This window comes from Lagopus muta, chromosome 4 (assembly GCF_023343835.1).
Source record: "Lagopus muta isolate bLagMut1 chromosome 4, bLagMut1 primary, whole genome shotgun sequence".
Lineage (NCBI taxonomy): Eukaryota > Metazoa > Chordata > Aves > Galliformes > Phasianidae > Lagopus > Lagopus muta.
Window position 1 is genome coordinate 45,126,044 of NC_064436.1, and position 25,573 is coordinate 45,151,616.

The 25,573-nt window shown below is 38.0% G+C and overlaps 2 protein-coding genes across 13 annotated transcripts in view; one reads left to right on the top strand and one right to left on the bottom strand.

Annotated features, from left to right (window-relative positions):
* Positions 1–1,167: 1,167 nt before the first annotated feature.
* Positions 1,168–22,688, top strand: AASDH (aminoadipate-semialdehyde dehydrogenase). 6 transcript variants are annotated; one of them, XM_048943006.1, is made up of 15 exons: positions 1,168–1,247; positions 3,237–3,490; positions 5,522–5,642; positions 6,307–6,644; positions 7,292–7,484; positions 8,605–8,846; positions 11,492–11,598; positions 12,018–12,190; positions 13,089–13,281; positions 13,829–13,947; positions 15,728–16,565; positions 17,344–17,507; positions 18,092–18,217; positions 19,414–19,545; positions 20,587–22,688. In XM_048943006.1, exons 2-15 carry the CDS (start codon positions 3,261–3,263, stop codon positions 20,989–20,991), a joined length of 3,381 nt encoding a protein of 1,126 aa, XP_048798963.1. In that variant the 5' UTR covers positions 1,168–1,247; positions 3,237–3,260; the 3' UTR covers positions 20,992–22,688. The 6 variants fall into 6 exon arrangements, 5 of the variants coding, with proteins under 5 accessions (XP_048798963.1, XP_048798966.1, XP_048798964.1 ...); XM_048943008.1 differs by lacking the exon at positions 1,168–1,247 and adding an exon at positions 4,204–4,274 and having other exon boundaries at positions 3,375–3,490; XR_007376694.1 differs by lacking the exon at positions 20,587–22,688 and having other exon boundaries at positions 17,344–17,488; positions 19,414–19,529.
* CRACD (capping protein inhibiting regulator of actin dynamics) overlaps positions 22,128–25,573 on the bottom strand; it is a 119,446-nt gene continuing 116,000 nt past the window's right edge. For all 7 annotated transcript variants that reach the window (XM_048942999.1, XM_048943004.1, XM_048943002.1 and 4 more), the window contains one exon: positions 22,128–25,328. In XM_048942999.1, coding sequence (XP_048798956.1) covers positions 25,168–25,328 — 161 coding nt within the window. In that variant the 3' untranslated portion in view covers positions 22,128–25,167. The remainder of the gene's footprint in view (positions 25,329–25,573) is intronic.

Here is a 25,573-nt window from a genome sequence, read left to right on the forward strand (position 1 = left end):
TATTTAGCAAGTGTTTTTGTTTTTTAACAGTCCTATTACCCGGACAGCAAAGTGAGCAAAAAAGGAACTGGATGCAATCTCTCTGACCTCCACTCTTCCACATTATGAGGGAGAAGTGTGAGAAAACTGAGAAACTTCAGCATTTTTTGCCCTTCTTCTCTTCTCCTTCAAAAAAGCAAACATTTTTGAAAGGATAAATCAAGCTCTTGTGTTAGATGCATGTAAGAAGACGAAACCGGTTGCACAGTTTAATACAGTTGCAAGCAGAATTCAATCCATTTGAAGTTATCTTGTAGAACAGATTGAAAATTATGCAAATAACTTTTAACAAACTTTCAACAAGAGTGCTATTTTTACATGTGGAAAGGACTGTTTAAATGTGATTTGAGCATCAGGTGGCGTAAATCTGATTTCAGTGAGTCATAATCCCATTTTTCTCCGTGAAACGCACAACATTACAGAAGGACTGCCATCGTATGCCCCGTAACTTTTAGTTACACTGCATGCCTCATTTTAAGGATGTATGTTTTAAAATTAAAGAATGCTTTTCGAGTGCCACTTTATTCACTGAGCAGTGAGGAGGTTACTGGGCTTCTCGTGTATCACATACAGCAGGTTGCACACGTGCTGTCAACGCTTTGAAGGGAAGAATCCCTTTGGTTCTAGGCACTGCTACCACGTGCAACATAAAAAATGGTGAACGGTTTTCTTGGAAACGGTTTTCTTTCTACACAGTTTTTGCTGGCAGCATGCCTCGGAGATTTTAATAAAATCACCCTGAAAGAGCTCTCGGGCATGGGATAAATCCATTCGGGTCTTACGTTAAACCCCCTCCTCGCGGCAGCGTTTCAGCCCAAGCGCTCCGCTCCAGGAACGCCGTAGGACCCCTACGGCTCTCCGTACCGTCCTCCTGGGGGAGGGGGGATGAGTGGCCGTGTGCGGCGGGGCAGAACTTTACCCTTTGCTCCGGGGACCCTGTGTTTGACCTTCTCCCCTCTGCCTAGCACGGCTATAGCACTCCCCCTCTTCTCGCCCGCGGCTAAAATGGCATCACCCACACCCGCCATTGCGATCTGGGCGCCGCTTGCTGATGCACCAATAGCGCGACAGGTGTTAACCAATGAACGCACGCGTTACTGGAGAGCGGGCCGGGGTAAAAGAGATTCACCAATCGTTAGCGCTATTCTTTGGTTGCTAGGAGACGGTGAACGGATGGCTCTGGGTGTTGCTGGAGGGCCCCGGCAGAGGTGGGTCTCGTGGTATACGGGCCGCGCTGATGGCGCCTGTGGTCCCGGTGCGGCTGAGTGCCCCGGGACGGGCCGTGCAGGGCTGTGCCTGCAGCGCCTGGAGACGGGGAGGGCTGGGAGCGTGGCGGGATGTGCAGGGCAGCCTGAACGCGGAGCTCTCTGCCTCGCGTTTGGGGTGCGGGCAGTCAGGAGGGCCCCGCGGTGCAGGGAGCGGTACTGACAAAACCATCCAGTCATCGGCGCGGTGGATTTTCTACTTGCAAAGAAAATAAGGTTATTTCGCAGTACTACTAAAGAGAAAGCTATTAGTCGATCTGTGTTACCAAAATTCTTAATTTGGTTATGTCCATCTTCAAAAACAGAAGCGTAGCGATGAGCACCCTCTGCAATCAGTCACTACAGGCATTTCCAACCCGCTGCCGTCCGCAGCGCCGTCATGGCAGCCATGTGTGGGTGAAACCACCGCATGGCGTAGCTGAAGCTACTGCCAGTGAGCGTGTGCGGTTTGATGCGTTGGCTAAACGCAGCCCTGTGAATGGAGAAAAATGTGCAGCTGTGCTTTCTATTCTGATAAAGGAATTTGAGAATGGGTTTCAAGAGTGCCGATTTTTTTTTATTTTTTTTTTTTTGCGTGTGTCACTTATTTTCAGTTGATATAAGTACGTTTTCAAATAGAACACGTAGACTTGCAGTCAAAAATCTGACCATGTCTCCTTACCAGACTTCTGTAAGCCCACTCTTACCACAGAAGTGTCCCTCGCTTGACAGTCCCTTGCTTCACAGTCATGCCTTGCATTGCTGTTCATACATTTGTAAACAACTGTTCTCAAGGATAAAGCAGAGGAAGGGTGAAATTTCATCAAAAATCTCTGATGAGCACCTTGAGAACTCACTGAGAATTGTTAGCACTGCCATTGAACCTGCCTGATGCACTAGCTTCACAAAAACAAGCTCACATATCCCGCTGTTTTTATGGTTTAGTTGCGTTTTTCTTTTTGTTTGTTTTAATAAAAACATTAGAGATTAAGATGAGTTTTGTTACTTATATATATTAACTATGTTATATGAGGGCTCTCAGAAAGTAACGCCTCCTATTTTATGGTGACGTCTCACAATGTCACAGTCAGATATTGGTAGTATGGCAATAGAGGCTGAGCCTTTCCTCCACTGTCCTGTTCCATTTTGTTGCTGTGTGGCAGATGGTGGCAGTGGGGCAGTCAGACAAAATGACATTTGACATGGAAGTGCATAGGAAGGAAAGGGTTAGAATTAAATTTCTCCATACAGAAAAAAACAGCATTGACACTTGGTGAATGTTAATGGAGACCAGACAGTCTCCATTATGTGAGCACAGTGGGGCAGTGGGTGGTGTGGTTCAGCAATGGTGATGGCAACAGTGGTCATCACCTCTGCTGGCACAGATTTTTATAAGTATGGCATGCAAGCTTTTATTCATTGCTGGCAAAAATGCATATAGCTCATGGTGACTCTATGTAGAATCATAGAACAGCTTTGGTTGGAAGGAATCTCAAAGACTGTCTAGTTCCAACCCTACTGCTGCAGACAGGGTGGTGGTTGTAGAAAAACAATGCTTTGTAGTTGAGAACTTGCTCTGTTAATAAATGTTATCATGCTCTTTGTATTGATTGTAGTTTGGAAATAAATAGGAGGCGTTACTTTCAGTGCACCCTACGTATAGTGGTCCAGGACAATCCCACTTCACTCGGTGCAGCCTAGGCAATCCACAAGGTTGGACACCTGTAAATTAGTGAGTTACTCCTCGCCCTTAGCATGGGAGCTGTTGTAAGTGATAGAAGTATCAGGTTTTGCATTCCAGTGGTGAAATGTGTTGTGATAAAGGATTGTGCTTTCTGTTCAGAAGTTGTTTTTTGAATTTTTCCTGCTTGGCACTGTTCTGTGTATGTAAGTCATTTTATTAAAATATTATAAGTCGGGAGATGACAATGCACTCTATGTTAATCTTTCAAGGGGAGCTGGAGAAGTGTAGCAGAGATGACTCTCCATGATATGGTGGCTCAGGCAGCCAGCCTGCACTCAGGTAGAAAAGCTGTTTGGTTTGATGAATGCAATGATGGACCTCCAACTTTCTACACATATGCAACAGTGATTAAACATGCCATGGAGTTAACAGCTTTCCTTCAGAAGTACTGTGATCCTCAAGGAAGGTGTGAGATAGGCCTTTACTGCTCTCCTGGAATAAACCTACCATCTTGGATCTTAGGGTAATGGTTTGAATACTTGCATTGTGTTGTGTTTTTAATGTTTATCTCCATTAAAGCAAACTGCAAGTTTAACATTTTTAATATCAACAAAAATGCTGTAATGCTATTGTAATACCACTGGCGGTAACTGCTAGTTGGCTTTGGTGCTGCTGAAATGCTACAGTTGTTGGTTTTTTGTTTTGGTTTTATTTTTGCCTTTGTTGCATCCCTTAACAGTCTAGAGGCACTGGAGCCTCAGATTCTTATGAGAAGATTATGGTATTACAAATCAGTCTTTGGAAAGTCAGTGCCAGAGGTTTTTGAATCTTAAATTCACTGGTCTAAAATGTGACTTGGTTAAGTATGTTTGTAGAAATACAAACAATTATTAATGACCAGTATCTTTATTCTTGTTTTAAAATGCAGTTGATTTATCAGAATAAATATCCAGCACAAAACAAATATGCAGATTTGTAATGTTTTCCTCTTGTCTTGCTAGCAAAATATATGAAAAGAAATCTCATGCTTTAAGCTAAATGAGTTTACGGATGCAGTTTCATTACAGGAAGGTTGTAGGAGAAAGTAATTAGCAATGCAGCACTAAAGAAATATTGATTATTTAATGGGAAGGAAATGGAAATGTTTGTGATCTCAATGTTAATTCAGCAATTTTTAAATCTTAGTGTTGCTAATGAATAATAATATTTGTATCCTTGTACCTGTTATACTTACAGTGTAGTACAGTGCCTCATCACCATGAGCATATTTTCTTCAGCAGATGAAGCAGCATCTGTGCTTCTCTTAGGTCTGTATTTTCTTCTGTCACATTGCACCTGAATACACAGTAGCACAAGAGCATACATCACAGCTGACTACAGAGATCTCAGTGAAAGGAGTGCTGTAATAATAAACCTTCCAGGTGTGCTGACGAACTGCTTCACTACTAACAGAAACCCTTCTCTAGTGTGGCAGCAGAGGAGGTTTCCCAGAGAAGTTGTACAGGCTCCATCCACTGGGACTTTCAAGGTCTGACTGGAGCAAGTCCTGCACAGCATGGCCTGCTCTCACAGCTGACCCAGCTTGAGGTTGCCTCAGGTCCCATCCTTCCTTGCTTACCCTCTGTCCCAATGCTCTGAGCAGCCACACAGATACCTTTTGTAATGTGACTGGAAACTGACGAGGCACTTTGGTTTATCGATTCATTTATTTAGAGCTCTAATTGCTGAGTAATTAACTGCTGTATATAGTGCAGGGCAGGCCTGAGTGCTTATTGATTCCAGACACTGTTCAAGTATGCAGAAGGCTGCAGTTTCCAAGCCTTTGTTCAGCATCTTGTCATCATTACAATGATGAATCATTTGCATGAGAAAGTATATCTAATTGGACATAAGAACTCAGCCTTAGATGAAATGCTAAAATTTATGGGAGCTGTTCCTGTTTTAGTTACTGTTTTGTTCTGTAAAGTAATAAATTCAAATGCTTGCCTTTATCAAATTGAGCCACTAGAGGGAGTGATTGCAGTGTACAACTGTTGCAGAAAAAAGGGACAAGCTAAGGTGCAGTGAATGACACCAGAATGATACTCAGTGTTCCTCTGTTCATTAGGAATGAAGTTCTGGTACACACTCAGAATTTTCTCACGCCAGACTGTTTAGTGAGAATAGAAGCTGTACTCAGTGTGCTGCTGTACACGTATAAATGAATGTTTGTATTTCTGTTCACAATCAATAGCAGAAGCTTTGAAATTATGCTGTTGATGTCAGTGCTACCTTTGTCACTGCCGACCTGCTTGGCAAAAAGAATTTTGAATGTTTTTGTCTAGCTCTGATCTTTTTCCTCACTGTAATATGCTAAAAGGCAATACTGATTTGCTTCATACTGTATTTCTAAAAAATATTTGAAAGTCATGTTATAACTACATTTTCTGACTCTGGGAACTATTTACAGGAAAAAAAAAAAAAAAAAAAACTGAGTGAAATGTAAGTGGATTTTTCTTAGTTTTACTATTATTTTTTTAATTTATTTAAAACATTTTAAATTTTGTCTTGTTAGAATCCTTCAGGTTCCAGCTGCTTACTGTCCTATTGATCCAGATGCCCCACCACTGTTATCTACTTACTTCATGAGGAAGAGCAATCTTCAGTATATTCTTGTTGAGAATGACAAAGTAAAAGTGAGTGTTCAGGCTTCCAGAAAAAGCATTGAAGCACAGTTTAGAAATGTGTAGCTATTCACATTGTATTATGTTCGTATAAGCTTTGTTGAGCTTGTTTAATTCCTTCATGACAAAAGTCTTTAAGTCAGAATGTCTTCAAGATTAGAAGCAGAAAGTATTCTTCCTGCATTCAAAAAAATTACCTGTTTGTTTTTACAGTACTGTCCAGGTAAACTTGATGGGCAGTGACTTTCAAAGATTTCTCCACTCTTGTTTCTCCATATGTCAAGATTAGGAGTTAGAAATCTTCACAACAGTTGAAAACAGTTGCTGCATGTAATGGTTTAGTTGTCTTCATCTTCTCTCAAATCCAGAACCCTGACTTATTGCTAAGGCAGTAGACAAGACTGGACCACACAGTTGTAATGTTGGGGTGCTTCGTCTTCTCTGAAATTCTCTTGGATGTTTTCACCTTTTATTATTTGCTCAGATAATTGATTTCTCATTTATGAATTCTGTGTTTATTTAATACATAAGTATATATGAGCTTAAAACTGCTTGGTGTATGTTCTCCAAAAGTAGAAAGGCAGATTTGTGAAAAAAATTTTCATATTTTATTACAACAGTAGAGCAACAGTGCAGTCTGAGTTCTACTGTTTAAACTGTTCATTTTCTTTTATAGCAATTCCAGACATCCCATGTCGGTTGGTTGTCCCACAACTCTTCCACAATAGAAAGTATTGGTTTAACTCTCTTCCAAATGAGTTGGAGCAGTACTGATGTTGATTTGCAAGCAGACAGTGTAAAAAGTAAATTTGAAGCTTTCAAAGTTGTGGATAACTCACAGCTAGGTGCTCTCTGCCCAGAGCACCTGAAAATAAAAACGTCGGAAGGAAGACACAAGGATGTTGGCCAGAAATGCTCTTTAGCATACATCTTGCATACATCAGGAACTACTGGGACCCCCAAAGTAGTTAGAGTGCCTCATGCATGTATAGTGCCAAATATTCAGCATCTTAAGTAAGTGTGGTTTCTATGTTTTCCTTTAAATGTTTCTACAGATTTGATGTTTGGGGTCTCTCTCAAACGCTAAAGAGAGGTGTGCGTTTTTTCCTAACACTGCTTCGCTTCCTCCTTCCCTCACTTTTCTGATTTCTTTGTGTTTGTTTCTGTTGCTTCAAAATAGTATCATAAGATCTTGTTTCTCATAATGCTGTGTTTAATATTTAAACGGTGCTTTACCTGAATTTTGGAAGAGTGTACTTCAAATCGTATTATACTGTTGTTTTAAGTATTTTATTGCTGATTTTCTGCTTAAAAGAAGTAGATAACAGTATTAATTATTCACAGTTAAATTTAATGTGTTTTATGGTTTTTAAAACCTAATTTAATTTTAGGCTATTTGTATATATTTGTACATTTGTTAGCTTAATCAGTAGTTCATGTCTTGATATAAGACCTTTTGCTTAAATTGTCTGGTCTGTATATTAAGGTGGAATGTGCTTTAATATTTACTGTAGTCTGTAATCCCTTAGTATTGCTAAAGTGAGACATCTATTTCATGTTCTTCCACTCTGCTCTTCTAGTTTGGAGTTGATTTTTTTGTTTGTTTGTTTGTTTTTCATTAAGGTGCATCATATTTGTAATTCCTGGCTTTCTGCTTTTAGATCAATTTTTGAGATCACCCAGGATGATGTGCTGTTCTTGGCTTCTCCTCTAACGTTTGACCCATCTGTGGTCGAATTGTTCATTGCTCTCACAAGTGGAGCCTCTATTCTTATAGTACCAAATGCTGTTAAAATGATGCCTTTAGAGCTGTCTACTGCCCTGTTTAGCCATCACCATGTGACAGTGTTGCAGGTAGGCAACAACTGAGTGACTGTTTGCTGTGTCTTATTTCTCACTTCTGCTAATGTGTGTTATATCAGCAGTCTGAACAATAATGACACTGGTGTTCTTCCTGAAGAGAGCAGACTATGTTACTCTTCTTGCAGTAAAATATTAATTGTTCAGAAAATTACCTTCTGATCAAGGCCTCAAATATCTTGCAACATAAAGCAATGAACGGAAGATAAAGCCAGCATTCATCTTAAAAATCCATTAGTTCTTAAGAGTAATTACATTACAGAGTAATCTGTTAAAAACATCTACATCTATTTAGCATCTTATAATGGGTTTCCTCTTTGAGCCTCACTTCATAAACAGTTTTAATATTAGTATCTACCCTAAAAATAAAACAACTAAAACAATGCTGTCTATAGGATGTTAAAACGCTTATTGTTTCTACAATACTGAGAGAAAGAGAGAGAAGAAGAATCACTGATTGATCTGATCATTCCCCAGCAGTACTTCTTGTTTTCAGGCCACCTGCTTATATGAGGTGTTATTTGCCCCTTCTCTCTTGGAATAGGTCTTGTCCTATATGATCACAGTTGTAAAAACTTCAAAGTTAATTTTTGGAAAATTTACCTGAGTTTATGAGCATTCAACTTGGCCAAATAAGCCCAGTGTAAAAATGTACTTCATAAAAATATTAATTGATAATAGAAGATTAAATTGGGGAAGAATGGCTAAAACAGATCTCACTTGTAATTGGCATTGGACAAAATTGTAGTTTAATCTATTAATTCTGACACAATTAATGAATAATTTGCTGAGGACGCTACAGCAGAAATAAAACTATGAATATGCTGTGACTTTATTCCCTGCTTTTGTTTTGATTTATTAAATTGCTATAAATCTTGATGGTGTCCATTTCCCTCTACAGAAGAACATAGGGGCTGATAGCATTCATTCATGCAGTCTTACAAAACACCAGCATGATCTATACTGACATCTGATGGTTGATGCCATCTGTGGTTAGGTAGATCTGCAGTATAGGTAAGATATCTACATATGATAAAGGTAAAGAAAGAGTACACACGTACTGAAATAATGTACAGTGGTTTCTCTGTTATGTTTTTGAATATGTATCATCTAGGCAACACCAACACTTCTCAGAAGATTTGGAACTCACATTATTAAATCAACAGTATTGTCTGCAAACACTTCGCTCCGAGTCTTAGCCCTTGGTGGTGAAGCGTTTCCCACACTGAACCTCGTGAAGAGTTGGAAGCACAGGGAGAACAAAACAAGTATTTTTAATCTGTATGGTATAACTGAGGTTTCAAGCTGGGCCACTTGCTACAGGATTCCTGAAGAGGTTTTTAGTGCTGATTTTGGGTAGGAAATTTCAGTTTTCATGGCTTGGTGTGTAAATGATGAAAATCAACGGAATAGAACCTGCCCAGGGCTACAGAGTCCTCATAAGTGTTTGTGTTGGTGGAAGTTACATTTGTGTACTTGTATTTCAATCTGTCCACTGATTTCTTGCTCTAATACAGCCCTTTCAAGAAGAAGTTGTTGGGTGACTCTTGAGCCATAAAACTTCAGTCTGAGAACTTTCATACTTGTAGCACTGTTTTTTTTCACACAGTGTTTCATGGTGGTCTCTGTTCCAGTCATCTGTATGTAGACCTCTTCTGCTTTCCATCCTGTGTTCCCACGTGCTGAGCATGAACAAGCTTAGGTTGCGGTGTGCTGCTTCTGGTATTTGCTAGCCATAACTTCAGTTAGTCCCACTCTTGCTCGTCAGGAAGCTTCTCCAGTGAGATCTTGCATATTCAAATAGAGGAAGCTTAGCAGAACTATTATGGGAGTTTTAAAAAAAAAAAAAAAAATTTTTAATGAAGCTCTTAGACTTAATTGTAGGCTTAGAATGAAGCTATGCTTGTAGCTTAGGTCTGCCAAGGTCAAAATGTTACTTCTGAGGTTTACTTACTTGAAACAAAAATAATCAAAGGTGGACATTGAAATCGGGCTCTCTTTAGTGGAGCCTAGTGAAAGGACAAGGGTCAACAGGCACAAACTGGAGCACAGGAAGTTCCATACAAACAGAAGGAAAAACTTCACTTTGAATATGACAGAGCACTGGTACAGGTTGCCCGGAGATGTTGTGAAGACTCCTCTGGAGGCATTCAATACCTGTCTGGACGCTTTCCTGTGTGACTTACTGTAGGGAATTGCTAAAGCAGAGGGTTGGTCTTGATGTCATCTCCAACGGTTCTTTCCAAATCGTATAATTCTGTGATTCTAAGTGTGTTTCTTAGAGATACAGGGCTTTTACCTATGGTTTTTTGAAACTCCACAGATGAAGAGATGGAGACTAGTTACTGATTTTTATTTTTTCTGACATTGGATAATGTACTGCAGCAAATGATCCCACTGATGTTACTTGGCAAGTACCAAGTACTGAAATTGTACAAAGTGAGACATAAGATCTCACAGTCATTTCACGTGTACTTTGAAACGTAATTTTCTTTTCATCATTTAGCACTCTGCCATCTTAACTCTACTAAAGACTTTGTTCATTGTATTTCATAAAGAGAGTTGAACGAGTGTTGAGGCCAGTTAGCTCCGTGTTTCATTTGCTTCCTGAAGTGTGTAATTATTCCTTGGCATGACAGTTATACATGTGACTTGAGGTAGGCATGTCTGAAACATCCCATTTCATAGGACAAGTGATGTGATATTTTAACCAGGTACTTTAACTGTTGAAGAATGAAAATGGTAGATAGCCAGAAACTAATTTTCCTGCAAAACTCCTTATAAATAAGCAAGGAGTTTTCTGTGGAAGCAATGTAATATGTCCTGTTATTAAATATCTGCTATGCAGAAAATGTGAGGTCTTCTGCGGCACTGACGTTTTCTGATTCTAGTGTTATGTTCTGATTTCTTCAAGTTCAAATGTTACTTTCTCCTTTCTGAAGCTGTTTTTTCCTACTTCTTGTCTGTGCTGCAGAGATAATGTGTTGTTTTTCTGTTTGTACTAAGGTAGAATTGGAACATTTGAAAACTCCTATAGTCTGTGATTATCTCCCCCTTTTCACATCACAGCCTGCTCCCCCTAAGGGGTAAGCAAGTAAGCAGTCCAGAACCAAAACCAGGACACATGTTTTTATGTCATCTTTACTTCTTAGTATCGGTAGGACAATTGGAGCATAGTGCATTGTTATTTTTGCTATCTGTATAATGAAAACTGGTGCAATTTCTAAAGAGCACTAGAAAATCAAACGATAAGCAGAAAAGTTAGCACATTATTGGTCTGCCCTGCTCTGCACCACTGCCCTTTTTTTCTATATATTTAGCAAAATTAAATGTCTAATCCCAAGACTCTTAATAATAATGTTCAAGTGAGGTGCAGTTTGTCTTCTGTTTTTGCTCTTTTATAAAAATTTAGAAATCTTGTTCTTAATTGTTTGTAGATGTAAAAAAAATTCTAGTATTGCATTTCTGGCAGGACTTTGCTGTGGTATGGGATATACTAAATATCAGGGATGCTTTCTCAATCTTCTCACATGGCAAAAATAAAAAATTTGGCTGCATTTAGCTCAACGTGGGATAAAGAATTCATTGACTGAGCAGAGAAGGAGAGGTTTCAACTGCCCAAATAACAGGGTTTGAGCAAGAGCATTTAAGAGACTTTATGATCAAAGTTGATCTGGAACCCGTAACAACAAAATAGTTGTGCTTGATGGAGGTTTTACCTCAGAGGCTTAAAAACTGGGTACTGTTATGGGATTTTTGGATCCATTTAAGCCTTATTTTCTGTCATTCTTTGGAATGGGTTTTGTTCAGTTTTTGTTTTGTGTGGTTTTTTTTGTATATGATCATGAAACCCATGTGTGTTGACAAGATTTTTCATTTTGAACAAATAGACAGTTTTTGAGAGATAATCTTTTAGAAGCTTATATGTGAAATCATTCTTGTGTTCAATCATTTGTGTTCAGAAAGGAAAGATTTGTACTGTTTCTCTCTATTATACTTAGAACTGATTTCCCTGTCCCTTTGGGATCACCGCTCCTTGGAACAACGGTTGAGATCAGAGATGCCAATGGTTCTGTGGTTCTAGAAGGCGAGGGACAAATATTTATAGGTTACTTTATATTTTTTTAAATTCTTCTAAGATATTTTTCCTAGTTGAATTTTAATAATGTTGTTTGTTTGTTCGTTTGTTTTTGGTGCCTGCCTCTGCTAAACAGGTTAGAGAAACATTGTAGATTCCCATTGGGCTGGGGACCTTCTGATGGTATTTTACGTTGTTGGAATGATGAACAGGAAATGATCACCATTTTAGCTGCAAACAGGTTTCATTGTACTGATATATTTTTTTTTCCTGCTTGCATTTTGAGTCAGCTGAAGTAGTTTATATGTATTAATTGAATTAACTCTGTTGCCTAATTTGTACAGTGTAGAAGTCTAGACATTGATAACTTCTGATAAAATACTAAGTATTTCATTAATACTTCATTTACAGATAGACATCTAATAATGACCACAATCTTTTCTTTATAGGTGGTGAAGAACGCATCTGCTTTCTTGACGATGAGATAATTGTACCACAGGGCACAATGAGAGAAACAGGAGATTTTGTAAGAGTGCAGAATGCAGAGATATTCTTTTTGGGTCGGAAAGACAATCAAATCAAACGTCATGGCAAGCGTTTTAATATTGAATGTTTGCAGCAGGTAACTATATAGCATCTTATGAACAGAGTATGCCAGTATGAAAGAGCAGGGATAATGTACAAATCGTTATCATCAAAAATCAGTATGTATTCATTTTCAGAAGATCTTTTGGAGTCTTAAGGAAGTTTAGAGATTGTATTATCAAAAATTTGATTATTAATGTACCTTAATGTAGGTACTTAAAATGGAGAAGTTTGGCTCTGAATTCTTATAATTCTGTCTTAACATGGGCTTTATTCCAATAGAATTGAGATCTCTGTATAGATCTGAAAAATACTGCATGTTGTGTTTCCATGCTTATACAGTCATTGTTCCACAGGACTGAATGTCACTCTCTGCAGGGCTCCATGAAGGAGTCTGTAGCTCCCCTCCCTTTTAGTATCATCAGCAAACATACTCAGAATGCATTCAGTTTCTTCAGTTTCTGCACGCCAATCATTTGTTTTGAGGATTAGTTTCTAAATAGGAATAAATTTTAAAATATATTTTTTAAATTTTCACTAATTGCTTACAATTTCATTTTTATATATTTTTTTAAATCTTATTAAAGCCATTCTTTTTTAAAGTAATGCATAACCAGATGGGATTTTGACTCATTTAAGACACAATAAGAGACCTAACAAAAGCATTTCTTCCAGGCTTTTACTCAGGAAAGTTGTTTAGATAACTGAGAAGTACGCTGTAAAGTAGCTCTGCTGGTTTCTCTGCATTCGTTCTTTATACTGTCTGACCAGAATCATTTCTATCTAAGCTAACGCAAGTGAAGTGCCGGTGGTTATGTAGGAATCAGAGAAATGCAAATTTTAAATGGGTAATTTTTAAAGTCATTTGTGTTTTTTACTCCTTGTGCTCAGATGAACTATAATTTCAAACTATATATGTATATTTTTAATTACAGGCTGCTGAAGATCTTTGTCAGGTAGAAGCTTGTGCAGTGACCTGGTATCAGCAGGAAAAACTTATCCTATTTGTGGTTCCCAAGGGTGATTTAGAAGAGAGAGAAATTCTTCATGAACTCCAAAAACATCTGCCAGCTCATGGAATTCCTGATGAGCTTGTACAGATTAAAACTTTGCCTTTAACATCACATGGTAAATGACGCTTTAAGTACCCTTGCCACTTACTTTAATAATTGTCTTTCTGTTCTTGATTTTTTTGTGTTCTTGTTTTTTTTTTTTTGTTTTTTTTGGGGTTTTTTTAAGTTGACCAAAATCCAGTCATGCTTTTTAAACGCATAAATCAGACAACTAATTCCTCTTAGGAAATCAAGGCTATCTGTTATGTGTGTTGGATAATGTTTCATTCAAGATTCAAAAACAAGCAGCAGAATCAATTTAGTATTAAAATTGCACACTTGTTTTCTCCACTGCTATTGTCACAGTCTGCGGCAGAGCCGTGACTTCACTTGGAGAAAGATCAGGAACTGAAAGTGGGATTATGTGGGAGGCTAGGGTGAATGTTCAAAAACCTTATTGGATTCTGTTGAGTATATTTGATTGACTGGATTTTAAAAAAGTGCAGTCAAGTATTAATAAGGAAGCCAGTAAAAGACTAAGATGACTAATTTGGTAGAGAGAATTTGGGAAATGTAAATGCAGAAGAGCAATAAAAAAAATCACACTTTATTTTCCACCAAAGGCAAAGTTGATATATCTGAACTGAACAAGATTTACCACTACCATCTAAGATCCAGAAGGCGTGACAGTAAGCTGAGTGGCGCAGAGGAACTGTGGGAAAGATTGCAGTATTTATGGAAGGTAGTATTTTGAGCTGCCTTTTTATCTTTGCAAGTGCATCATTATACATGTGTCAGGAATTAAACACTTTAAGAAGTATGACTAATGCAACCAGAACATTCTAGCTGCCTATACATTCAAGTATTATAGCTCCTTCTGTTCAGTTAATACTTAAGTACAGTTGCTCAGTAACGGTCAGGAGGGAGTAATTTATGTTTCTGTATCAGATAAAACTGCAGAGTATGAAGGTATAAGAAATTACCAGAGGAAAGCTGTAATCTGTCAGTAGCTTTTTGTATGTTGCTTTGCTTACCAAGTAAGATACCCCTAAGGGAAACAGGGAACTGGGACATGGAGATTTTGTACAAAATAGCTACTGTGTCAGTAGAGTTTCTAATTGCTAAAAATAACTGTGAATTGGAGAGTCTTTTTTATTTTTTTTAAATAGGTGGCACAGTTGTGTAATTGTCTCTTGAGCTGTTTGGTTGTATTGTTTCTAAATTTCTGTGCTGAAGCCTTGTTTTTCAAACTACTTAGATATAATACCAAACTGTAATATTTTTTCAAGGGTAGACTTTCACTTTTCACCTGAAAGTGGGATTTGCTCCAACTAGGACGGGAATAAATAAAGGTAGAAAGAAATTGGATTTTCTTGTGCTGATACTGAGCTGTGTCAATGGCTATAAAAATTATAACCAATCGGATGGGATGTGCTCTAGACCGAGTTTGAACTGTAGAAAGCAGCTTCCAAAACCAGAGGATTTGGGGCTCTATAACCAGACTTAAAGAACAGAGAGTGCAGTGACAGGAGATTGTATTAATTGTTCTTTATTGTAATAACAGTGCTCAATCCAGAATCCTTCACAAATTGAAAGGACTTCAAAAGTAGATAGAGAAGTAGGTTGCTTAAATCATTCAAAAGCAGAATATACTGCTTTATATAAATTTTATTAATAAAATGAAGCATCTCAACCAATTTTATCAAAACGATTTGTAGTTTAACCCAGCAGGCAGCCAAGCACCACGCAGCCATTTGCTCACTCCCACCCAGTGGGATGGGAGAGTGAATCGGACAAATACATGAGTTGAGATCAAGACAGTTTTATAGGACAGAAAATGAAGGGAAAATAATAAAAGAATATACAAAGTGAGTGAACACAATGTAGTTGCCCACTGCCTACCAACTTAAGCCCAGCCAGGCAGTAAGCAGCAGCAGTTCTCCCGCAGCAAGCCCCTCTGGTTTTATTGTTCAGTGTGATGCTGAACAATGGGGCAGCTATCTGGTGCTGTCCCCTCCCAGCTCCTTGTGCATCCTCTGTCCCCTCCAGCACAAGAATTTGAAACATCCTTTTATCTGTGTAAGTGCTGCTCAGCAGCAACTAAAACATCAGTGTGCTGTCAACACTGCTCTCATACTAAATCCAAAACACAGCACTGTACTGGGTACTAGGAAGAGAATTAACAATTCCAGCGAAAACCAGGACAGGCATCAACATCTGACAGATAGTGTAGATATCATTAGTGAGCAGTATTGAGATTGAAAAAGGCCAAAAAAACAGCAGAATTTGCCTTTATTCCTTAATTGGAAATAAACTGGCAAAACATATTGTAGTACTGAACTAGTGTCTCTGTGTTCCTCCTCAGCTCTTCTTATTGGCACAGTTTCAGAGTAAGTTTCCTCAGTTCCTGTTAATTTTTAGTGGAATTCTGGATATTGGTTAGGATTTTACTCAAGTTTTTTGTGTGGGTGTGATATAGTGTAACACTTACGGACTGTTCTCTCTTTCCTTCTTTTCTCTAGTCCATTCTGGATCTCCTAGATGATTCAAGTGGAATTCCTAAAGATGCAGTATTTTTGCACAGTGGTGGAGACTCTTTAAAAGCACTACAGTTTCATGATGAAATTGAGATGCTAGTAGGCAGAGGTGTTCCTGGGCTCCTTGAAGTTCTTCTTAGCCGCTCAATTGAGGAGGTTTATAAGCATATTCTTAAAACTCTGTTTCCAGATGAAGACCAACTAATAAATGATGACAATGTTTTGAAAAGAAAGCTAAGTAACAACAGTGGAGAGGAAATTCACAGAAAATATGCTAAACTGAAATCTGAAGGATATCTTAATGTCACTCCAGGATTAATTTCATTTATAGCACTGAGAAGAGGAAATCATTTTTTTTCTATGGATTTCACCAACTCTTTTATGCAACCCAGTAGTACAGTACAGGTGGGAGGGGAGTCAGTACAACAACCATCCTTTTTGCGTGCCGTGACTCCAAGTATAACAAAAAGCCACGTGCAAGGGCATGAAAAGGAGAACAGGACTTTAACAATTACCAACAAAGAAGAGAAAACTGACTGCTGCTCTGTGCAGCAAATCTGTGCAGAATGCAATCATGTAACAACAGCAGAGTTGGCATTACGCACAAGATGGAAGTCAAATACAAGAAAATGTGTTGATGCATCACCGTTGATTGTAATATCATCTAAAGATGAAGAATCTGCATCTGTATTTGTTGGCTCTCACTCTCACACAATGCAGGCTATTGATCTAGATACAGGAGAAGTGAAATGGGAGAAGAATCTTGGAGATCGTGTTGAATCTTCTGCCTGTGTATCGAAGTGTGGAAATTTCATTGTTGTTGGTATGTCTTTTGTGTTAGCTTTCACCTCAGATTATTTTTTTCATATTTCTTATCTCCATAAACTTCCATCTATCTGCTTCAAAATGAATTTATTATAAAACAGAATTAGAAGGAATAAGTAACTTAAATGCCAGGATGCATTGTGATCGAGATTGATATATTATGTAGTTGTGATTGATTTTTTTTTTTACCAGTTCATTAGGGCCTTAAGGAGTAAACTATGGGTACAGGTAGTTTTCAGTGGTTGACTGAGATGTGACCCTTAAGGTGTTTTTTAAAGAAGTATGGAAGGGTGATTATGGAGCGTTAAACTGTCATTAAACATTGATAGAGACAGCAGTTAGGATGTGGTACCTCAGATAATCAAACTCTGTGAAAAATAGTGCAGTTTCCTTTGACTACATATTTATAAACTACATGTTAACACTTGGATTGTTTTTTGTCTTTAAACATAAGTTTTGGAAAGGAAGTTTTTAATCCATCATAGTACAGGCATTTTAAAGACTGCTGGATGTTGATATATAGCACTGACTTTATATACACTCTGTCAGCTAGGACAAGTTAGGAAAGAACACACAGAATTAACAACTTAGAATGTATAAACTAATTGGAAAGACTTGGTGCTAAAAGAGGAGGACCACCTTTGGAAAACGTTTTGAAGCTGTACCTCCTTAGTCAACTAAATTCTTTCCAGCAGTGACAGAGTTAACAGCATAAAACACACCATAAATGCAGGTATTTCTCTTTTATTTCCATTGTTGTGTTTTGTTTCCTACAGGTTGTTATGATGGCTTAGTGTATGTGCTCCAAAGCACTGATGGAGAAACATACTGGACTTTTGCCACAGAAGATGCTGTGAAAAGCTCTGCAGTGGTAGATCCTTCCAGTGGATTAGTCTACGTAGGATCGCATGACCAGCATATGTATGCTTTGGATATTTATGTAAGAACACTGGCTAACTTGTATGTCTGCAAGAACCAATATCCAAATTAGACCCTATCTATAGCACACCAGATGAAGCTGTGTTGGCTATTGTTGGTTAGTGGTGGTATTCTCAGAAGTCTGCCATAAAACTTTTGAGATGGTTGTGCTTGCTTGAATGGGTTAGGATTATGTTTTAATAAATAGTTCTAGTCGTTTGCTCATGCTCCCAGTCCTGGCTGAAGCAAGATCTTAAGCTTCTCAGTTACTGAATACTCTGGGTATTTCAGAATAGGGTGCCCATCCAGAAGTGACATAGTGGCTTAGTGGTGGGAAGAGAGTCTTACATTTTGAAAGAATAGATGAGGGTAGATGACAAACAAGGGGGCCAGATGCTGCTGGTTGTTCAGCAGAATTTTGTACATTTACTGGAAAATGACATGAGTTTCTGTAACACCATGTGAATTATACCTTAATTTAATGTCTATTAATTAAATGCACTGTTTAATAAGCTTTGACATTGAAAGATCATTTGAAAGACATTGAAAGAGAATTTTAAAATTCTGAGCTTGAACTGGAATTGTAAATTGTTGTTGCTCTTACAGGAAAAGATGTGTGTATGGAAATTGCATTGTGAAGGTGGAGCTGTGTTTTCATCTCCTTGTCTGAGCTCTTTTCCACATCACGTTTATGTTGCTACACTAGGAGGACTGTTACTGGCTGTCAACCCGGTATGTACCACTGCCAACTTGTCTTCGATCTCAATGTCAAATTTAGATTAAACCAAAATGCATTTCTGAAATTAAGAGCACTTTATCAATGGAAGAAATTATGCAATCGTGTGTTACTACGTAATCTTTTTCACTTGGGAGCCTCACTGTTATACACAAGGTCACTATAATAATTTCTGGTGATGAAGAGAATTTAAGTGACTTGCTTGAATTTACATGGTGTAACTGTGGGCCAAAGTTGGAATTGGCATCTTCCAATTCCCACATACTTATTTTATCAGTTAAATTGGTATGTGAGAGTATGCCTGTGGGTTTTGTTTTCTTTCCTCTGTCCTTTTGACAGTAAGATTTGAAAAAAAATATATACACAGAATGTACTGAAATTAGAACAGAATAAGGAAAGAAGCTCCTTTATTCCTCTTAGTGTTCCCCTTCTCATAGTCGTTTCAAGAGCTGCCCATCGTCATGTTGGACTATTGCTGTTCTCTGCACCAAGAGTGGCATTCTTGATAAATGTGGTGCAATTTTATAACTTTTCTGAGGCAGTTTTGGCCTGCAGCTAGTGCTGCCTGATAGAAGAAACAGTCACTTGGAGCAGATACTCGTGTTGTACACCACTCACAACCCAACATTAGTCCTCACTTTCCTTATGTTCCACCCACTACAAATTTCTGTAGTAGCACCCAAATACTTCTATCTGCATCTAGTTTTATAAGTTTAAGTATATGGTTTTGCAGCTCTAGTGAACTGTGGATAAGAAAAAATGTTTGGTGTGTGGGTTTTTTTGTTTGTTTGTTTTCATAATTCTGAGTAACAGGCAGTTGAAAACTCCAGCCATAGCTCCATGTGATTATTTCTAACAAAGGAGCTTACTGTGGCAAGCATAGATTGTGGGTTGAAGCATTTAGTATGGTATTTATTATGAAGACATAATACTCATTTTCAAAATATGCTCTATTGCACTGACCCTGTTGACATTCTGAGGAGCTGAGAATGGAATTAAGAATTAGTGTTCTTCTTGAAACTTCTACTACTGCTTATTATTAATTATTTTGCCTAGGGGAAGGAAAAGTGGAATAGAGGCAATGAGTATGCCAGTGTATAACTGTTTTGTTGGAATAACATTTGAAGCTTAGGTTTGCATGGCTGGGTCAAGTTGTAAAGGAAGAACCTTTTTGTGCAACCTCCATTGACAGGTGACAGGGAATAAGATTTGGAAGAGTTTTCTGGGAAAACCACTTTTCTCTTCTCCTCACTGCAATGAGAAGTGTGTTTGTATTGGATGTGTGGATGGAAACTTATACTGTTACAGTCATTGTGGAGAAAAGGTAAAAACTGTTGGTGATGGTGGGGCTGGGTTTTTTTGTTTAATGCTCATTCCCAAACACTGCATAACATGCTTTGTTAATACTGTTTTTTTCTGAGGCTTAATGATTAACATACACCTTTTTGCGAACCAAATAGAAGTATTATACAGAGGCAAAAGAACTGTAGTACATTCAATCCATGCCAAACCAGAAATAAGCCACTAAGTCCCAAGTTGCTTGATGTAGTAACAGAAATTGTAGTAGAGCTTATACTCAGAGCAAATGGTGGTGCCAGAGTAGTGCCAACAAATAAATACTTTTGGGTTTCAGATTTTTTCAAGAATGTTTAAAGCCATTTCTTCATAAAGGGTGGCTGTTGAGAAGTAAAGGTTTCTTAAAGTGCTTAGTGGTTTGTTAAATACTGGCATCGTGGCAAAGATGTTGCAGATGATAGTTCTGGCATAATATATGGAATTAAATATTGTTTTGTTCTGCCATGATGAATATGGTTTATTAAAATAAATGATACTATTTCTGTTTGCCTCAGGTGCAATATACATGGCAATTCCAAAGCTTTTTCTGATTGTTCAGTGTCTTGGTCTGTGCCCTGCCCTCTGTCTCCTTGCAGCAGTGGTTAGAGCTCATACTCACTTGAAGAGGGTTCTTTCTATCCATCTCATACATCCATTAGCTTGAGGAGAGGAAAACTATAGCACTAATGAGACTTCATCTTTGTGGAAAAGAATGGCATCAGAACAAAATCCTTAAAGCTCATTGCTAGTTGTGCTGTTACGACCCCAAAACATTCTTTTCCCAAGTTGGCTATCTGCATGGGCCTCTCAGAAGACAGTAACTCTTCCAGCATATTTATTTTCTCACGTACTGTGCTTTGCAAAACTTAACTTGTAATTTGGAAACTATTTACCAGCCTACACTGAAATCTTGTATGATTTTGAAATTATATGTGCTTCCATCAATGACTAAGTATTAAAAATTTATAGTTGCTATCATTCTGAAAATGCCATCAGCCTGTGATAATGGGTGGTTATGTTATTTCTGTAGGTTTGGCAGTTTTCCACTAATGGACCAGTGTTTTCATCTCCGTGCATCTCAAGCTTAACTAAGCAAGAAGTATTTTTTGGATCCCATGATCACTTTATTTACTGTTGTAATACAGAGGGTGATTTACTGTGGAAATTCAAAGCCACTTCAAGTGTATATGGAACGCCATTTGTTTTCCAACGTAATGACTCAAAGAACAAAGTTCTTTTGGCAGCAGTATCTACAGATGGCAAAGTGTGGATCTTGAATGCTAGGAGTGGAACAGCAGAAGGAACAGATACGCTTCCAGGAGAGGTTTTCTCATCACCTGTAGTATGGGGAACAAAGCTTGTTGTTGGCTGTAGAAATGATTATGTCTATTGCCTAGATTTGTACGTAACAGGAAAAAAGGAACAAGGATGTTAGACTGCTGCTGCTTAATTGTTTACATTTGTAAATTAAGAACTTGAAGACACTGTCTACCTCTCTGCCTATTTTGCTTTAGGCAAAAGCTGCTTTGTGCAGCTTTCTCAACATTTTGCACCACTGCAAAGGCAGGTAAGTGATGTTTGTTGGCTTGCTGTACTGACTGAAGGATGACTGCTCAGCACTAGCCACAGGTTTCACTGTCCCTCCCTCATTTCCCTGCCCAGACTGAAGAAAGAAAGAGTGTTTCAAGTTGTTTGGATCTGAGTGTTGTGCTTTTACCTGTGTAGCAGGAAAATGAAAGTCAGTAGTTTGGCTTCAAGTACTTGTATGGTTGGAAGAAACTCTGGTAAGGTGCCACACTGTGTGACTGGAATTAACATTCTTGTCTCCCTGAGGGAGGAATGTATTCCTTTCTGTGAATCCTAAGATGCTAAGGTAGCCAACATTCTTTGTTCAGTCTAACTTTTAATTGATTTCTGAGAAGGTAGCCTGCATTCTGTGTACATAATTAATATTAATAATCTACAGCAAGTTGGGGCCCTCCCTGGCTTCGCTTCATCTGAGTCTCTATTTTTCTCTATGGAAGTCAGCACTAGTCACTTACTGTATTCTAAAGTGTCTATTAGGTGTCAATGACAGTTCCCATATGAGTTCCTAGATGGGGTATGCTGTGTTCAAATCAAAGCCTGCCAAGCTATTTTTGAAGAAATTTCAATTAATGCTAACTATAGTGTTTACAGAGTGCTATTCATAAGGGATTATATAGGTTTTTTTGTTATCATAAACATCTTAAAAAGAATTACTTAAAAAGAATCAGTAATGCAAAGCAAGGATTTGCAGACAGAAGCACTCTTAACTCAAGAGTATCTTCCTGATTACAACCTTCTTAAAAAGCTATTGTAGAAGCTATCAGTCATCTCTCCCCTTCTTGAATCATCTCCTTCAAATTCTAACATTCTGAGTTAGTTAAAAAGTAAGTGAAGTTGCAGAGGCTACATTACATGTCTCATTCATCCATTTTACTGTTAGGAGACAGGCACAGGCAGGACACTTGTAGTAGCATCAGTTCTGTTATAAAGCAAACCTGAAGTACACAGACAGCAAAAAGAGACACAGAATTGATACATCCCTGATAATTTTGACTGGGTTATAGTTTAATTAGAATTAAAATGACATTAGTATAATAAACAATTGCACTTTAAAACATTTGAAAAATTAAAAAAGTACACAACAAATACCCCACAATTATACATCTTATAGTTTTTTTATACATTACTATATGAACATAGAGGTTAATCATATATAACCTGGTCAGAAGGAATGCTATTAATATGTATAAGTTACAAAAATTGAGACAATATACTACATAGTGGTTTGTTTGGTTTTTAAAACATTTTTGTGTTTTAAAGTCAGAAGTAATGGTTTGTGGTGGTTGGGTTTTATTTGTTGTTGCGTTGTTGTTGTTTTTAAACAGATTTCCAACACTTTATCAGAAACAGCTGCAACAAAGCTAAAGCAAAGTAACACTTCACTTCATTGGTATTTAGTGCAAATTTTTGTTAGTTTATCATGAAATGTCACTGTTGAACATGTATGTTTTAGAAATGTTTCCATCAGGTTCTGTACGTATTACAGATTCTATTATTACACTAGATACCTTTATGGTTGAAAAAACAATCTGGTTTGAAGCTTTAGCTTAAGACTTTCCTTAACAAAAGCTCTGTTCTATGTGCTTTAAGTGTATTGTATTGGAAAATTGCATCGTTACGTCATGCACAATAGCACCTCATTATGCTATGCTTTCTGGAATACTTCAATCCTGATTTACTTCACCTTCTCTGTATTAAACCTGTATCCCTATCCCAAGGAATAATCCTAAAGACAGATTTCAGGCAGTTTAGTTCTTGTAACTATAAATACATATTGCAGGCTTACAAAATTCACAAAAAGAATAGATTTAAGAAGTAGTAATTCATGCTGCTAGCAGAGCAGAAATAATTATGGGCCAAATTCTTTCCTCAGAAAATTCTTTGCAGAGATTTTACTATGTAGCAGTAAGTGTTTTTTTCCAAATATTTGAGAACAGCATTGCCTCATCTCTGTATAAAACATTCTAAATACTTACATTAATGGAAAAAATATTACTTCATAGGTTTGGGTTTTAAATATGAAAATGAGCAAAAGTGATGGCTTAGGAGGCTCAAAAAAACAGTCTTGCTGTGTTCTCATCATCTCCATCTACCATGTCCCATGTGTTTGTGCTGTTGTAACCACAGTAGCAAACCTTTGCTACTTTCTGTTTGATGAGAAACAGGGTATTCAGTAACAATTTTACCATTGAGCCCTTTTTGATTCTTGGGATGGGAATTCATGGCAGATTTCATTCTGTTTTCTGCATAATTTAAAGTGCTGCTGCTCATGCTGCATACAGCAGTTTGGCTAAAGTATTTCCATGAAATGCACATGGTATCATTCTATAACGATACAACTTCTTTCCATCAAAATTATCACTCTTTATTGTGCATTAGGCCTAAAGTGCCTCTGAGCCTTACCATTACTAAGAGATCATCAAATTTGTTAAATACGGCCTTGTAAAACCTTGTTGGGCATGTTACAGGTTTGTTAACTAGGGTGACTTTTAAAAACATAGACATAGCTATTTCCATGGGATATTAAGGATAATAAAATTTTTATTATATTATGGACTTCATCCGTTTTTTGCAAGAGGAAGGGAGTGAACACCACTATTTTAGGTACAGAGAAGTAATAAAGTATCTGCCACAGCAGGTAAGTGAACTGTGGGCAGTAAGTCAATACTTACTTAAGGATGGTAAGTAAACCCTTCCAAAGTGTGCTGTCTGTATTGGTCAAAGTGCAGGAATTTACCTGAAATACCCAAAGTTGCATGTGAAGTAAAACCAGGAGAAATGCAGAGCTGAAACTCTAGAGATGCTCATTGACCTAGCTTTCGGGTCTCAGTTAACTTTAACTTCAGTTATGTGGTCTTGCTCCTGTGGGAACTTCCTGAGACCAACTCTGTAAGTATAGGAGCACAGGAATGGTTTTACTTACTTTAGTCCCAGTCACACAGTTTAAAGTTTTAATCTGCAGTTGCTGTCTCTCTGCATGTTAAATGTGGCCAAGCACACAGTGATGCACTTAAATGACTACAGTAAATACTGACTCCCTGGTTTGTGGAATCACCTAAGTTGGAAACAACGTTCAAGACCATGAAGTCCAACCATCAGCCTGACCTACAATGGCCCATCACCAAGCCATGTCACTTACTGCCATGCGCACACAATCCCATAGATGGCTCCAGCAGCAGGAACTCCACCGCTTCCCAGGACAGCCCATTCTGTGGAACATTCTTCCTAAAATCCAAGCTAAGCCTCCCCAGCGCACCTTGAGAGTGCTTTGTCACGTTCTACCACTTGTCACCTGAGAAAGGAGTGACATTCATTGCTGCCACCTCCTTTCAGGTTGTTGCAGAGCAGAGGCTTCTTTCTAAAAACTTGCTGACTTCGGCTTAATTAGTAATTTTTTTTGCAAAGTTGGATGAATTGTTTTCTTCTTAGGACTAAGGGAATATTAACACAATAACCCTACAATAAAAAAAATTACTTCAGCATTCGAACCACCTTTCCTACTGCAGGTGGACAGAAGTCTACCACGGTTCTTCATTAGGTAAGACACTTCTAAATAGCAGGTAGAACTACTGACAGTTCATACAGTTTAACGCTTGAGAAAATTTAGAAGAGAAGGGAACATGCATCTTGCGTTGATTTTCAGCAATGGACTGCTGAAAAACTTTTCTGAGATTTCCACTTAACTGTAGAGATCTAAAACTCCAGAACCAAATTCAAGAGAATTTAAGGAGCTACTGAAGTTCTGCCCCTTGTTATGATACTTGCTAACATTTACATCCAGTATCTGAGCACTTTTGAACTTTTGAGAGAGACTGGCTCTGAAATTTGTGACCTCACTTAGCTATTTGTCAAAGCAATGGAATATATGACTTGAATAGGCTTTACAGTGAGCTAGAGCAAAATGGTAATCGATTCAGTTTCCAGTCCTCCAATACATGCATTTTCAGTTTTGTCATGTGTTTAAAAGCTGAATAAATAAAAAGAAAGCAGTTAATAGGCAGCAATAGAGATATAATTTTACAGTTTACTTTATGATCTGTGGACAGTCACTCCAGGCTTTTGCTTTCCTCTTGGCCAGTGCAAGCCAGGCTGGTTCTGTTGACACAGGGTTCGCATCAGGTGTGGAGAATCTCTTGGCCACCTCTTTTGCCAGTGGTGTTGGTGAAACAGAATCTGAAATTTCCACTGTGGGGAGGAGGAAACAAAACAAGTTTTAGTTGAAGCCCGTACTTTGTTGGAGAATTTCAGAGATTTGATTTCTGTAAAGGTGTTCTGATTTAACACAATACTTATTTACAACTCTGTTAGTTGAATCTTATTTGTTTGCAAAATAATCAGATAAAGAAGGAGCAGAATTTTCTTTTTCAGAAGCTTTGTTAAATGTTCTCAGTCCAAATTACTTTCAGATGCATTTTCATGTTTTGACTATT

Excerpts from the sequence above, each read along its gene's own strand:
- AASDH (XM_048943006.1), top strand. The coding sequence starts at position 3,261 with ATGACTCTCCATGATATGGTGGCTCAGGCAGCCAGCCTGCACTCAGGT. Across the intron at positions 5,643-6,306 it reads TTGAGAATGACAAAGTAAAA|CAATTCCAGACATCCCATGT; the intron begins GTGAGTGTTCAG and ends TTTCTTTTATAG. Across the intron at positions 6,645-7,291 it reads CCAAATATTCAGCATCTTAA|ATCAATTTTTGAGATCACCC; the intron begins GTAAGTGTGGTT and ends TTCTGCTTTTAG.